Source organism: Peromyscus maniculatus, chromosome 21 (genome assembly GCF_049852395.1).
Source record: "Peromyscus maniculatus bairdii isolate BWxNUB_F1_BW_parent chromosome 21, HU_Pman_BW_mat_3.1, whole genome shotgun sequence".
Classification (NCBI taxonomy): domain Eukaryota; kingdom Metazoa; phylum Chordata; class Mammalia; order Rodentia; family Cricetidae; genus Peromyscus; species Peromyscus maniculatus.
Window position 1 is genome coordinate 29417037 of NC_134872.1, and position 15924 is coordinate 29432960.

The 15924-nt window shown below is 44.8% G+C and overlaps 1 protein-coding gene across 1 annotated transcript in view; it reads right to left on the reverse strand.

The window, feature by feature from the left end:
* The window catches only part of Sh3rf3 (SH3 domain containing ring finger 3), a 303375-nt gene that overhangs the window by 80479 nt on the left and 206972 nt on the right, over positions 1–15924 (reverse strand). The window contains exon 4 of the mRNA XM_042265670.2: positions 7660–8019. Coding sequence (XP_042121604.1) covers positions 7660–8019 — 360 coding nt within the window. The remainder of the gene's footprint in view (positions 1–7659; positions 8020–15924) is intronic.

Here is a 15924-nt window from a genome sequence, read left to right on the forward strand (position 1 = left end):
GCCATTTCACAGCTGTGTCCTCTCCACAGCCATCAACGTGGACCCGGAGCTCACAGGGAGCTGGGACAGACAGGAGCTGTCCTCTCCTAGAAGGACATGCTGAATTTCACGTACCTCATTGTTTTATAGACGAGACCTTTCACTATACAGTGCTGTTGACACAGTTCACAGCGCCCACCCAAGAAGAAAGCCAATGTGTGTGAGCCCATGTGGGGGCCAGGCACAGGACAAAGCCATGCATGCCCTCAGACCCTGCCCTCAAGGACCTGGAGGCCACCCCTGAGAGGGATGGCCATATACACAAATCAGGCTCCACAGCAGTCTGGAAGACAAGGCGGCAATGCAGGAATTAAACTGTGACCCATAGACAGAAAAGCCGCAGAGATGGAGTGATCATTGCAGATTGTTCCAAGACAAGGGAGTTTGCATGTGAGTGCGTACCTGTGGGTGAGCAGTAAGTGGATGACCAAGACAAGTGGCAGAAAAAGGGATTCCCAGAGTGGTGGAGGGTGGGTGGGCAGTGGTCTACAGATGGAACATGGGTGGAGTTGGTGGGAGTTAGAAAGGCAACTGGGGTTGAGTCTCCCAAGGTCATGGGGACATGTCTCCAGAGGCTGCAAGGTTGGACCTCACGCAGGGGGGTTCAGGAAGGCACTATGGGGCAAGGAATCTGCACTTTAGAAGATGGGGTACTGGTTTGGCATTAGATTATTATTATATTTTATTATATAAAATTATATATATATATATTATTAGAGGTACAGAATAATGTAAGAAAAGAAGTTACTCTAGCATCTACTGAGCTGAGGCACCTTTCCAAATGAAGCCCCCATGCAAGTGAGACACTACTCTGTGGTTTAAAATAAAAGTATCGACAAGAGTTTAGACAGCAGAAATGTAACTGTGGGCTGCAGCTCTGGGAAAGGAGGACACTCCCCAGGCCAGGGTGTATGTAGTGGGAAGAGAAGGCAGGAGCGCAGATCCTTCTGTGAGGGCTAGAGATAGAAGCAAGGAAAGTACCTAGGCTGGAGCAGATGGGTCAGTGGAAGGGGCACTCAGAAAATAGAGTTAGCAGGGTTGAATGCTGATGAAGGATCAGGAAGACTGGTGAACGAAGGTCAGACATTGTGATCTTAGCAACAGAGGTAGATAGATAGGTCGGTCCCAGGTCGTCGAGCACATCCAAGTCAAGGAAGCTGTGACATGCCAGTGGCAAGAGGGGGACAAACAGGCCTTGGGAAGAAGTGCTAGCGGTGTCTCCCCACAGCTCAGACTGTCCTCATGTCCTACGAAGCCCCGAGGAGAAGCAAGCAGCCAAACCAAGGCCTCTGGCTGCCATTACAACACAGGGAGCCCTACAATCAGCCCAGCCGTCCCTTCTCCTAGGACCCTGCCCCTCCCAGGACCTGATTCCAGAATGCATGACTCTCAAACTTACAGAATTTTCTGATCTGGTTATTTGGTGCCCAGGAGGCAAGCTGCTGTTTTGAGGATGCACCAGGAGAAGGACCACAAATCCCACTCCCCCAGCATTTCCTATTCCTGGCACTGGCCTGCAGGAGGTGGAATCACAGCCTGCCCATTCCGGACTCTGAAGGCCTGGACCTTAGCTAACCTTACATCATTACCATTTTCTCCCCAACTGCTCCTGCCCCTTAAAACAATGGCTTTCTTCTTGCTCACTGGTAGTATCAATAAAGTTCCAGCCTAAAGCCCCTTTCTACACTTGGCCAGATATAAAGTTTTGTTTTTATAGTGCTGGAGACTGAACCCAGGTCACAGCCATGCCACGTAATTGTTCTACTACTGATCCTCAGTCCTGAAAAGTCAATGCTGTAAATATTTTAGCCATGTAAGCCCATGTAGTCTCTTTGGCTTCCTCTTCTTCCTCTACCTCCCCACATGTACCCCACATTCGGTTGTTGTTTTAAAGCTCTTTAAAAATACAAAAATTGGTAGCTGGGGGTGATGACACATGCCTTTAATATGAGGAGTCAGAGTCGGGCAGACCTCTGTGAGTATGATGACTGCCTCATCTATGTATCGAGTTCTAGGTCAGCTATGGCTAAGTAGTGAGACATTGTCTCAAAAGAAATAAAAACAATTATAATAAGACACAGACAAAAATCAGAACTGAGCTTGTTTCCCTAGTTGGTTAAAGTGCTTGGCTAGCAAGCACAAAGCCCAGGTTCATTCCCCGGCACCAAATGAAACTGGTGGAATAAAGGATGCCTGTTATCCCAGCACTTGGGAGGCGGCGGCAGGGAGAGCAGAAGTTTACAGTTATTCTTGGCTCTACAGCAGGTTCAAAGCCAGCCTGGGATGCACGGAACCCTGTATGCAAGTAAACAAATAAAAATCATCTATAGGGCAAGGGTTATGCACAACTAGCTCCCCAAACCCTCGGGTAATACTTGGACTCCTGGCTGAGCCCATAAATATCTAACTACAGAAACAGCCATTGGGGAGTGAAGAACTCCCAGAGGACAGGTGTGTGCCAACTTAACTTCCCTTCTCTCCCCTCTGTCCCATGAGGAGAGCTTTGCAGTGAGATGTGTTGGGATCGGTAGAATGTGCACTGAGTGAGAGTGTGCAGTTCAGAGCGAGGCTGTAAGAAGTGAAGGTGGGCTACATGTCAGCAAGCTAGGGCCCATCTAGCCTGGGTGTCAAAATGAGACAGGAGCAAGTCTGAGCCTGTTAACAAGCTGGAGTCAGTGCCCAGCAGCACTGGCTATCAGGTACAGCCAGCTGCAAGTCCTCTGCCATCAGTATGACGACGATATACCCTGACCAAGAGCACACTCACCTCTCCTTCTCCCTCATCTGGTTTCAATGGTCTACACTCAGCATATCACCTTAGCCACCCCCCCCAACAGATTACACTGTACACACCATGGAAGACTCTGTGAAGCAGGTGCATAGCACAGCCTGAACCCCTGCTGTAGACTGGAACCTCCAAGGAGCAGGGGCTTGTCACCTATCTTTGTGTCTATGGTACGAGCATAAAAATGAATCCCATAATTTTTGTTGAAAGCTAACATCTTCCTCTAGACCAGTGGTTCTCAACCTGTGGCTTGTGTTGTGACCCCTTCCATGGAGAGTCACTTAAGACCACCGGAAAACACAGATATTTACATTATGATTCATAACAGTAACAGAATTACAGTTATGAAGTAGCAATGAAAAGAATTTTATGATTGGGGGTCACCACAACATGAAGAACTGTATTAAAGAGTCACAGCATCAGGAAAGTTGAGAACCACTGATCTAGAGCCTAGTGCATGGGGAAACAGGTTTTGGGGTGAACCAGCCATCCCATTGTATATTGCATTGACTTGGTTTGAGCACTAAGTCATGAGTTCATGGGAACCTTCATCCTTAGGCACAGTAGAGCAGCAGGTACCTATGTGGTACTCCTGATCTGATTGGATTGGAGGAACAGCTAAGACATGCTCTGTAGCAAAGCCAGGTTTTAGGAGAAGAACCACTCTAGTCCTTAAGCTGCACGATGTTCCTTAATCAGCCATCCGAGTCAGGGGAGGGGGTCTCTGAGTTACCCAGCTATACCCCAGAAAATCATTTCAGAAATGCTGGCAACAGGCCATATTTGGTGGCATGTGACAATAATCTCAGCACCCAAGAGGCAGAGGCAAGAATTTAATGCTAGCCTGAGCTACACAGGAAGTCTGAGGCTAACCTGAGCTACCCAAGAACACTTTATGTCAGAGAAAGAGAGGCCAGAAAAAAAAAAGTACTGGGGGCTGATACTATTCTGGAGGAATTGGTATCTGAATTTTCTCCATCCCAGGTGATGATGAGATACCTTCCCTAAGTGGACTCCAGGGGTGGGCCTCTCATGCCTTTGGTAAGGCGGGAGTACTGGAATGGTGTGGCCTGGTTATCTCTAGTTCACAGCTGACAGGGTTACATGGTTTACAGGATGTTAAACAAGCCAGGCTTGGCTTCATGGTAAAAGTGTAACAACAATGATCTCAGTTCTCTTACCTCTTATCTATAACCATTACCTTTCAGAAGCTCTAGGGCCCAGCACAGCACCTAAACACAGAGAGGACTGGAAGCCGACTGCCTAAAGTCCACGAAGCTCCTGAGCCTTGGGAGAAATCCTCCCCCATCTGGGGCTGGTGACTGCACCTCTGATCTCCAAGCAGCAGGTCCACTCTTGGACATCCTATGTATAACCGCCATGGCGAGGCACGGCTGTCACTTTCCCTAACGGCCAGGCATTTCCCCAGGCGGGTTGGGTAGGGTTGTACAGGCTCGGCAACTCTCCGAAGGAGAGGCAGCCAGAGAGGGGCCTGCTCCTCCACGCCATCTGTCCCCGCCCACCCCTGCACTGCACCAGAAGGAGAGAGATGGGAAAGGGTGGGCTTCTGGTTCCACTTAGTGGTAAGGCAGCCCGCACAGCAGAGGAACATGAGAGATGGTAAGGGAGACAGGTGGTACCATCACCACCCGGAAAACAATCCAACGCCATAGCCCAGCCACTGGGAAGAGGCCCGCAGTCAGAGAGCGGTTCCCCTGGAACCTCTAGGCTTCCCAGTGCTCCTAACACTCTGTCTCAGAAGCAAGGCGGCTCCTATTGGGCTTTCTTGATTCCTTTCGGTAGAAGCCACAGTCCTCAGGCTTCCTTTCACCTTAAGGTAACGGAGACCAAGACAGGTCAGATCTGTCACCAGGGATGCTCTGTGCATGTGTGGCGTCGGCTGGCAATTAATTACTTCATTTCTACTACAGGGCTTCAGGATGAGGTCAGCCAATCCACAGCAGAGCCAGCTCAGGTGAGGGCTGCTCTTTCTGACAGAAGACTGTCGTTAGCCAGCGTTTTCTACTAGCACTGAGTCCTGTAAGACGTGTTCCTGCCAGCACATTTTATCAGTGACCCTCCCTGAAGCTACCCTGGCTGTTAGCAGAATTCAACATCGTGTCCAGCAAGTAGGTCCCATGCTAGCTGGTTATGTTTCTAGAGCAGACAGCCTGTGTGGACTGTCCTATGGAATACAGTCCAGTGGCCAATGGGGATTCAGATTTCATCAGCATCAATACCCATGTTCCTTTTCAGAAGAAACCATGATCTTCTGAACCTTAGAGGCCATGACCGTGTCCTGGAGGCAGGAGAGGGTGGCACATACCTGGTGTGGATCCTGTTTGACAATCCTGGCCTCTCCCTTCTCCATCCCCCCCCCCCAGGGCCCAAGAACTCATCCATCAGTTAAGGTATCCTGAGTTATAGCCTGAGCAGACATGCAGGGCTGCGAGGGGGCGGGGGCAGAGAGCTTGAGTGCTGTGAGTCATTTACTTGGGGTCAAAGCAGGGCTTCTCAGTGTGAACTGTAGAGTCCAAAGCAGCAAGCTGTCCTTTCCTCTCTACCTGTGATGTTTGTGTTGGCACACAATTGTTTAGGGAGCAGAGATGGCCGCTACCAGCTGCTGTAACCCTCATAGAACACTTAAAAACAGCCAGCACTTATCAACAGCCTGAAGAGATGCCTTCATGAAGGAGTGTGGGGCCAAGGGTCTGGTCAAGTAACATTGCCTCTTCTATAGAAAACGTGCTATTTTAGAGAAAAATAGCCCTGTGCTATTTTTGTGATCAGGTTTTTTTTTTTTTTTTTTTTTTTTTTTATTGTCAACCTAGAGTCACATGGGAAGAAGGATTCTCAATGGGAAAATTGCCTTGGTCAGATTGCCTGTGGCTACGTCTATAAGAGATTGTCTTACTAATGACTGACGTGGGGGGACCTAGCCCACGGTGGGCAGCACCATCCCTAGGTGGGTGGGCCTGGGCTATATAAGAAAGAAAGCTGAGCAGGAACTAGGGAATGAGTTGGAGAGAGAGAGCGAGTGAGCAAGCCAGGAAGCAGAATTCCTCCCTAGTTTCTGCTTCAGTTCCTGCTTGTGTTTCTGCCCTGATTTCCCTTTATGATGGGCTGTGACCCGGAAGTGTAAGCAACACAAACCTCTTCCTTCCCCAAGTTGCTTCTGTCCTGGTGTTTACCATGGCAACAGAAAGCAAACCAGAACAAGGCCTAAGGTTCCCTCAGCAAGATGGGTGGGGTAGAGGAGCCCCGAAGCCATGGCCAACATAGTGTTTGCTGCAGACCATGGCCTCTGCCTGCAATAACACCAACATTGGTGTCTGTGCTGGTAAAAGTATAGGACACCACATGGGGGTGTTGGTGTGTATGTGTATGGGTTATGTTTGTAAGTATGTGGTGGTGACATGTGTGCACAGGTGTACATATGTGTATAATGTGTGGGTGACGTGCAGTTGCAGTTTTAAGCTGATGTAGCATATCTAACAAAACTTCAATTCACCAAATTTCAGTGTTTTAATTTTATTTAAGATCTATCCGAGGCCAACTGTGGTGGCTCATGTCTTTAACTTGGGAGGCAGAGGCAGGTGGATCTCTGTGAATTCAAAGCCAGGCTAGTCTACACAGTGAGTTCCAGGCCAGCCAGAGCGACATAGTGAAATTCTGCCTCAAAAAATAGATGTTCTTATTTCATTTTATGTGTTGTATTGTTTTGCTTGCATGTATGCATGTGTACCATGTGTGTATCTGGTGCCCTTGGAGGTTAGAAGGCGGCACTAGGTCCCCTGGAATTGGAGTTACAGATGGCTGTGAACCACCATGTGGGTGCTGGAAACTGAACCTGGGTCCTCTGCAAGAGCCACCTCTCCAGCCCATTTTAAAAGAGGATTCTCCATATAAATTCGGCCAAGTCAAGTGGAACTTGGAAAAATAAAGCCAGTTACTATATTTAGGCTCTTTCCTCAGTGTAGCCTATAGACTGGTGCCATTCCTTGGAAGCATGCCCATGGCAGTCAGAGGTGACCCTGGAGAGAAAGTAACGCAGGGCTGGCAGATGGACCTTGTTGTAGGAGGTGAAGAGTGGGCAAGGACTGGCCCTCCCCGACTCTCACTGTGCACAGGTGCCTTGTCCCGGAGTGTGCCGAGCTGGGAGGACAGCGGCCCACACCTCCAGGGGGCACAATACCTTCTCCTTGGTCTCAGTGGAAATCTGATAACACAGGAGAGACCCCCTCCTCCCTTCCTGGCACTCATGAAGGAGACACTTTCCCAGGTGGACAGGCTGCTTGGAGTTTCAGGTAATTACTACTCTGTGATCTTTAAGCATCTTACTTTGGCTATTTCAATCTACAAATACACTAGTGGAAATGTAGTAAAGGTTACATTTAGAAACAGAAGGAGTTACAGCAATAACAGCAGCCAAGGAGTAAGCAATGGAGCTAATTCTGGTTCTCAGCTCTCGTCCTTTCTCTGTTGAAAGGAACTTACTTCATAGTGTTGTTCAAAATGTCCCACCCAAGACTCTTCCCTGGAGAAACATACTGAGTCTCCGTAAGTGAGGAATTTCCAAGATGACTGAACGTTACCCCCATGCTGTATCCTGGAACCATTGGCAATCATCTCACAATGTGGAGGCCAACATGCACATTATTACAAGGCTCTCGATGCCAAGTGGTTGGCCACGAGGAGAGGCCCCCCAGCCACCCACAGCAGTTCCGGTGTGGCTTCCTTTATGATCGTTTAGGAATCCAGGATGCTAGGCATGGAGGCAGAGTAGGAAGGACCCTTGGGGATCACGGACACTGGGCCTGGGCTCTGGGAATTACCTGGGTGGGTACGGTGCAGGACAGATGGGCAAGCTCCCCGATCCTGGCCGCAGCACGAGGGTCACTGGAGCTGATCAGCACCGGGGCACTAATCTCCATGGAGTGCCTGTGGCTGGCGGCCTGGGAGGATTTGTGCGTCACACTGAGCGCGGTGAAGGAATGGCGCTTCTTGGCGTTCTTCTTGCTGTCCACACGTCGTTGAAAGGCACTGACTGCCCCTGAGCTACTTAGGGTGGGGCCTGAGGCCACGCTGGCTACTGTGCTGGGGTCAGAGGACAAGAGGGCATCGTAGTTGCATGCGGTGGCAGCGGCAGGGCACAGCTTGTCCATCTCAATGAGTTGTTTCGCAGAGTCGTTGAGCTAGGTGGGAAAAAAAAAGAAAACGGAGAAGGAACTTCATTATGTAAACATCAGCTACCCTGCATTCTCCTCTTTGCCTCTCAGCCCTGGCCCGAGTTCTCACTTAGAAAATGATGTGTTTACAAGGTCGGATCTTTCATCCGTGGCTTCCACCATGAATTTGTACAGGAAAGTCTGAAGTCCTGCCATGGGTTTCCTTGCAAAGCTTTCTTGGGGTCACCCAAAGGCACAGAAGGCAGGGAGGGCTTTCTAGGGCTGCTACGTTGACCATTATCTTTCTCAGTGGCATGACATTTCTTGGCAGAGTGTACAGTTCTGAGGAGAAAGTAAGGTATAGGCCAAGGAAGCCAGCATCTTCAGAAATTCTGGGCATTTTGAGGCACACCTGGTCTGGTGTCCTGGAGATGCTCATCGGTCAGTCACACAGGCCAAGGAGACTGAGGGATGATGTACTGACTGAGTTCCTGCCTTGTCTATCTAGGCTGTATGTGCTGAGATGGTACAGTGAACAAAGACTTTAAGCCACTTCCTCTGCTGGAGTGCTTCAGAATGCCCAGAATTTTCTAAAGCTGCTGGCTGGCTCTGGCTCTACAGATTTGAGATGGTACCCAATTTCCTGCATTTCTTTTGTTTTTCTCCTTTAAAAAAGTAGATTTAAAAGGTGTGTGCATGCGCTCGTGCATATGTGCGTGTGCGTGTGCGTGTGCGTGTGCGTGTGTGTGTGTGTGTGTGTGTATTTTGTGGGGACATGCCACATATATGAAAGTGCTCTCAGAGGCCAGAAGAGGGCATCAGCTGCCCTGGAGAAGAAGTTGTATGCAGTTGTGAGCTACCTGACCTGGATCCTGGGAACTAAACTCGTGTCCTCTGCAAGAACATCAAGTGCTATTAACCACCAAGCCACCTCACTAACTCATTTTCTTTTTTTGTTAGTTCCTTGAGAATTTCATCCAACGTATTTTGATCATACTGACCCGTCTTCTCTAACTCCTCCTAGATTCAACTCCCAGCTTTGTATCCCTCTTAAAACAAAACATCAAATACAAGTTTGCGTTGCCCATACACTTTAGATGTGTGGTCTTCCACTGGATCACAGTCAACCTACTGAGGACATAACTTTACGAAGACTGACTCTTCCTCTCTGGGAAGCTATTAATTGGTAGTAGCTCCATAGCTCCATAGCTAGAGGTAAGACTTTGTGACCACCTTCCCTCTCCATGCTGGCTCAACTTGTGCATTGTGCACGCTATCACAACTGCTATGCATTCAAGTGTGTAAGTGCTCTGTTGTGTCTGGAGAACTGTTCTTCTAGTCATCCGCCCCCTCTGGCTTTTACAGCGTCTCCATCCCATCTTCTGCAATGATCCCCGAACCGGAGGAAGAATGGATGTCATATAGATATCCCATTCAGAGACAAGAAATCTCAGCCTCTCATTCACATCTTGACCAGTGGTGGAGTTCTGTGTTAATCGTCATCTATTACAAAAGGAAACTTCTCTGATGAGGGTTAAGAGATCCACAAATCTATAGGTTTAACAATAAGTCATTAGGAGTTGGTTTAATACTATGTCCATTTAGAAAAGCAATATAAGTAGGTTCTCCAGTTCTTAGCCCAGATAACAGTGCCGAGTGTGGCTTTGAACTAGTGGGGGTGGAGTTCATATCCAATCAGAAAGTGGTTGGTCATTCCTATGACATTCATGTTACTACTGCACTAGTAAGCATGTCTTGCTAGGCCAGTTATTACTATATGTCAGTGTTTACAGCTGGGTGAGATCGATGGTTACTTTACCCATCTAGTACCAGACACAGTACCCTTCAGTAATGGGGTTTTGTCAGCTTTGAATCTGTACAGATCTTGGGTGAACTGTCATAGTCTCTGTGAGTCCATGAGTACTAGTTCTGTTAAAATCTTACTTCTCTTTCCCATGGATCCCTGAGCCTTGTGTGGAGGGGTCTGACAAAGATATCCCATATTGGGTTGAATGCTTCAAAGTCTCTCACTCTCTTCACATTGACTAGCTGCAGATGTCTTTGTTAATCTTCATCCACTGCAAGAAGGTTCTCTGATGAGGGCTGAGTGATGCTATGCTCTATTGGTTATATCAATGTCATTAAAAGTCATTATATTGCTATGTTCACTTAGCAGCATATTGCAGGTTTCCCCCTAGGCCTATGAGCTAGCTAATCTCGGGAACTGGGCCACTTTAGCAGTGTCATGCATGGGTTCCACCCAATAGAGTGGGCTGTAAATCCAAAGAGTGGTTAGTTACTCCTATAACATTTGCACCACTGTTGTGTGAGAATATCTTGTAGGCAGGTCACTTTTGTGGGTCACAGGGTTTGTAGTTGGGTGAAATGGATTATTACATTTCTTCTCTAGTAGCATTCCAGGTACCTTCCAGAACCATGAAAACTAGCCAGGAGGGTTGAAGCTTTTAGTTGGGCACCCGTTCAATGTCTCCCATGTTCAATTACATAAGTAAGTTGTGTCTTCAGCAATAGGAGATGTGTCTGCAGGTTATGGAGAGCAACAAAGAGCCTTGGCAAGAGCCTGTGATGTTTGGAGGGGTGTCTATGGGACCCTTTTGGTGAATGAAGCAACAAGATGTGGTCTATTTCTTGCTGTGGGATGTTCTGTATGGCAAATGTGTTGCTCTGATTGGTCAATAAATAAAACATTGATTGGCCAGTGGCTAGGCAGGAAGTATAGGCGGGACTAACAGAGAGGAGAAAAGAAAGAACAGGAAGGCAGAAGGAGTCACTGCCAGCCACTGCCAGGACAAGCAGCATGTGAAGATGCCGGTAAGCCACGGTTAGATTTATAGAAATGGATTAATTTAAGCTATAAGAATAGTTAGCAAGAAGCCTGCCATGGCCATACAGTTTGTAAGCAATATAAGTCTCTGTGTTTACTTGGTTGGTTCTGAGCGGCTGTGGGACTGGCGGGTGACAAAGATTTGTCCTGACTGTGGGCAAAGCAGGAAAACTCTAGTTACAAATGGCACCCAATGAGTTGGCAAGAGTGTCTACCTAAAACCTGAGAAAAGATTCTAAAACGGAGCTAAAAACAGCCTCCTAATTGTCTCTCTCAAATGAGCAGCAGCTGCCGGTTTGAGCTACTTGTGGGTTCCTGGCATGTGTGTTCAACCTGCAGTATGGCGGGAATGAGGCCTCTGCAAGTGGCACATTAAGCTGCATGGTAGATTTAGCCTTTGCTAGTACAAAACAAAAAAAGAGGTTTCTGGGCTACATGCTGCTTGGATAAAAGCATAGACCCATGATAGCTCCCAGAGATGGCGGTAAATGTACCACCGCCATGTTGGGAAGCTGAGGTGGGCAGAGCCAGCAGCCATAGCGCCGTTTCAGTCTTACAAATGCTGCAGTTTAAAGCAATAGATTCACAATAAGACAGATTCAGATGTAATAGTTTACAATGTGTGTAAAATATACGTAGGCTTGAAAGAGACAAAAAGGTGATATATACAGTTATATAAATAAATACATAGTTTTTAAAAAGTCTTTAAAGAGACAGTAAAATTAATATAAAAAATAAGCCACATAAAGATGAATATTACACAGAGAATCTGGATTGTCTTTGGGATTTTTAACTGAAGAAAAACATTTGATTGCAAAAGCTGTTGAGTTATGCCAAAATGTGTATTTTAAAGGTACCTTGACTTCAAAATTTGGATATAAGGATATGTTGCTTTGGAAAGGAGGTTCTGCTTTTGTTCCCACAGAAAGCCAGAGGCTATGGATTTGTTCCAGATTAAGATACATCAGGTTTGACCAGCCAAGACCACCTGAAAGGGCTCTGATGACGCCATGGCCCAGATGATCCAACATCCAGAATGGTTTGAAGGCAGCTGGCTCAGACAATACAGCCTCATGGACTATTCCATGATCCTAAAATTTTCTTTGTGTCCCCATAAGATACAGCGTCCCCCCTCCAGCAGGAAGTAGTATGAGAAGCTACGCCCAAATTCCCAAATTATATGTAATTTTACTTTGTTAAGGTTAAAACCTTCCTTTTGGAAAAAAAAGGGGGAGGGGAGTGCTGTGGGATGTTCTGTATGGCAAATGTGTTGCTCTGATTGGTCAATAAATAAAACACTGATTGGCCAGTGGCTAGGCAGGAAGTATAGGCGGGACTAACAGAGAGGAGAAAAGAAAGAACAGAAAGGCAGGAGTCACTGCCAGCCACTGCCAGCACAAGCAGAATGTGAAAATGCCGGTAAGCCACGGTTAGATTTATAGAAATGGATTAATTTAAGCTATAAGAATAGTTAGCAAGAAGCCTGTCATGGCCATACAGTTTGTAAGCAATATAAGTCTCTGTGTTTACTTGGTTGGTTCTGAGCGGCTGTGGGACTGGCGGGTTACAAAGATTTGTCCTGACTGTGGGCAAGACAGGAAAACTCTAGCTACAATTTCTGGCACTGGATGTCCTCCTTGGTGGTATAAAATACCTAGTTTGGGCTAGACATACGATGACTTCATTTAAATTATTTTCATATAGGCATATATTTTTGGATGCTTCTACAGTACTTGTGGCTTTTCAGAAGGCCTTTAGTGTTAGTTGTCCCTTCCCATATTCCTTTCTTCACCTTGACCTCTCATCTCCCTCCCCATTTAATCCTCTTATTATAATTTCCCTTTTATTTCTTCACAAATCTCCTCTATTTTCTCCTCCTTGGAAGGTAATTTCTTCCCCTTTGGTTCCTTACTAGCTACATAACTTCTGTGGGATTTGTGTCAGAACCACACACATATCTACAGCTTATAAGCTAATATCCACAAGAGATAACATGCAAAGTTTGTTTTCTGGGTCTAGGTTACCTTACTCTGGGTGACTGTTTCTAGTTCCATCCATTTACCTGCAAATTTTATAATTGTATTTTTCTTAACAGCTGAATAAAATTCCATTGTGTGAATGTACCATATTTTCATCATTCAATTGATGGACTGTTTCCAATTTCTGGCTATTGTGAATACAGCAACAATGAGCATGGATGAGCATGTATCTCCATAGAAAGATGTAGAGTCCTTCGGGTATATCTCCAAGAGTGGTATAGCTGGATCTTGAGATAGATCAATTCTCAGCTTCCTGAGGGAGCTCCACATTGAATTCCATAGTGGATGTACCAGTTTGTAGTCACACTAACAATGGATAAATTTTCCCCTTTCCCCTCAACCTAGCCGGCATATACTGTTATTTGTTTTACTGACCTTTGCCATTCTGACTGGGCTAAGACAAAATCTCAAAGTACTTTTAATTTCCCTGATGGCTAAGGATGTTGGCTATTTCTTAAATGTTTCTCAGCCATTTGTGTTTTACCCTTGGGAACTCTGTTTAGTCTTTTTTTAAAAAATTGTGTTGTTTTCTTGATATTCAACTTGTTTCAGTTATATATATATATATATATATATATATATATATATATATATATATATATATATATATATATATAAAGATTTTACACTAATCTATCAGAAGTATAATTGGTACATTTTTCCTATTCTGTAGGCTGCTGCTTTGCTCAAATGATGATGTCTTTTGCTGCACAGAAGCTTTTAGCTTCATAGGGTCCTATTTCTTAACTATTGATCATAGTGACTATGTATGCCACTGGTGTCTATTCAGAAAGTCTTTTCCTGTCCAGTGAGTTCAAACCTATTTCCCACTTTCTCTTTCATCAGGTTCAGTATATCAGGTCTTACATTGAGGAGGTCCTTGATCTTTTTGGAGCTGATTTTTGTACAATAAATGTGGATTTATTTACATTACTCTACATGTAGCCATCCAGTCTGACCAGCAACATCTGTGGGAGATGGTGCCTTTTCTCCACTGTGTAGCTATGGCTTCATGGACAAAATTCTACACACCTATAGACACCTGATATGTCTAGGTCTTCAATTCTACTCCACTGATCAACATGTGTGATTTATGCAAATGTCATATTGTTTTCATTACTCTGAAATAACAGCCTAAAATCTCATATGGTGATACCTCCAGCAGTTTTGTTTTGGTTTTCTCTTCAGGGCTGATTTAGTTCTCCTGGGTTGTTTTGTATTTCTGTATGGAGTTGAAGAATCTTTTTTTATTTTCTACTAAGAACTGTGTTGGAATTTTGATGGAGATTTTGCTGATTCTGTAGATTACTTTTGGTAAGATGGCCATTTTTACAATATTAATCCTACTGAGCCAACAACATGGGCGATCTTTCTATCTTCTGGTGTCACCTTCAGTTTTTTCTTCAATGTCTTAGAGTTTTTATTATATGAGTTTTTCACTTGCTTGGTTAGAGTAATCCCAAAGTATCTTTTTGAGGCTATTGTGAAAGGTATGTTTTCACGGATTTCTTAGTATATTTGTCATCTGTATAGAGGAAGGCTACTGACATTTATGTGTTAATTTTGTATCCTGCTACCTTACTGAACGTGTTTATCAGCTGTAGAAGTTTCCTGGCAGAGTCAATAGGGCCTTTCACATATAAAATCATACCACCTGCAAAAGGATACTCTGCCTTCTTCCTTTCCTTTACTGGTACCCCTTGCTATCCTTCAGTTGTCTTGTTGATTCAGCTAAGACTATGTACTATATTGAATAGGTGGACATCCTTATCTTCTTCCCGATTTTGGTGGAAATGCTTTGAGTTTCTCTTCGTTTAGCATGATGCTGGCTGTTGTCTTGCTGTAAACTGCCTTTATTATTTTGAGATATGTCCCTTATATCTCTAGACTCTCTAGGTCTTTTAATCATAAATGGATGTTGGATTTTCTACATCTAATGAAAGGATCATTTTTTTTCTCATATTTCAGTCTGCTTATGTAGTGGACTAAGTTTATTGATTTATGTATGTTGAACCATCCCTGCATCTATGGGATGAAGCCAACTTGGTCATAGTGGATAATCTTTTTGATGTTCAGTTTGCAAGTATTTTATGGAGACTTTTTGCATCTCTGTTCACAAGGGATACTGCTCTGTAATTTTCTTTTATTGTTGGTTCTTTCTTTGGTTTTTGGTATCAGGGTATAGTGGCTTCATAAAAAGAAATAAGAACTATCCCTTCAGTTTCTATTTTGCAGAATAATCTGATGACTACTGCCAGCAGTTCTTTGAAGGTCTGGTAGAATTCTGCACTGACTCCATCTGCCCTGGGCTTTTTTATTTATTTGATTTGGAGAGTCTTAATTACTGCTTCTATTTTACTAGGGGTTTTGGATCTGTTTGAATTGTTTATTTCATCTTGATTTAAATTTGGTAAGTTGTATAAATCAAGAAATTCATCCATTTCCTTTAGGAGTTCCAGTTTGGTAGAATACAGAATTTTTAAAAATTGAGATTATAATTAGATCATTTCCCCCTTTCCTTTTCCTCCCTCCACACCCTGTGATATGCTCCCCCGACTCTCCCATATTAATGATCCTGTTTGTTCAGCATGCCACTTGTTGTTTTTTCAGATGGTCCTTTGGAGGAGCATTGCCAGCCCAGATAGGAAAATTTCATTTAAATTATACATATATATTTATACATTGAGATATATATGTATACACACACACACACACACACACACACACACACACACACACACACACACATATATATATATATAAAATAGGGATTTTTGGTAGATAATTTATTGTATGATGGCTTAGGACTTTTTCAGACATCCTTACCCTCTTCCCTCCTTCTGTATTTATCTTCCTCCCCATTTACTAATTAGAGTCCCCCATTTCCCCCATTTCCTTCCATTAGATTAAAATTCTATATTCTACAGCATATGTGTAAAGTATATGTGATTTTATGAATTCCCCCAGTGTACAGTGTAATGTCTCCCTTTTCATCTCAAATTTTATTAATTTGAATTTTCTCCCTCAGGTCTGTCGATCTGGTTGATT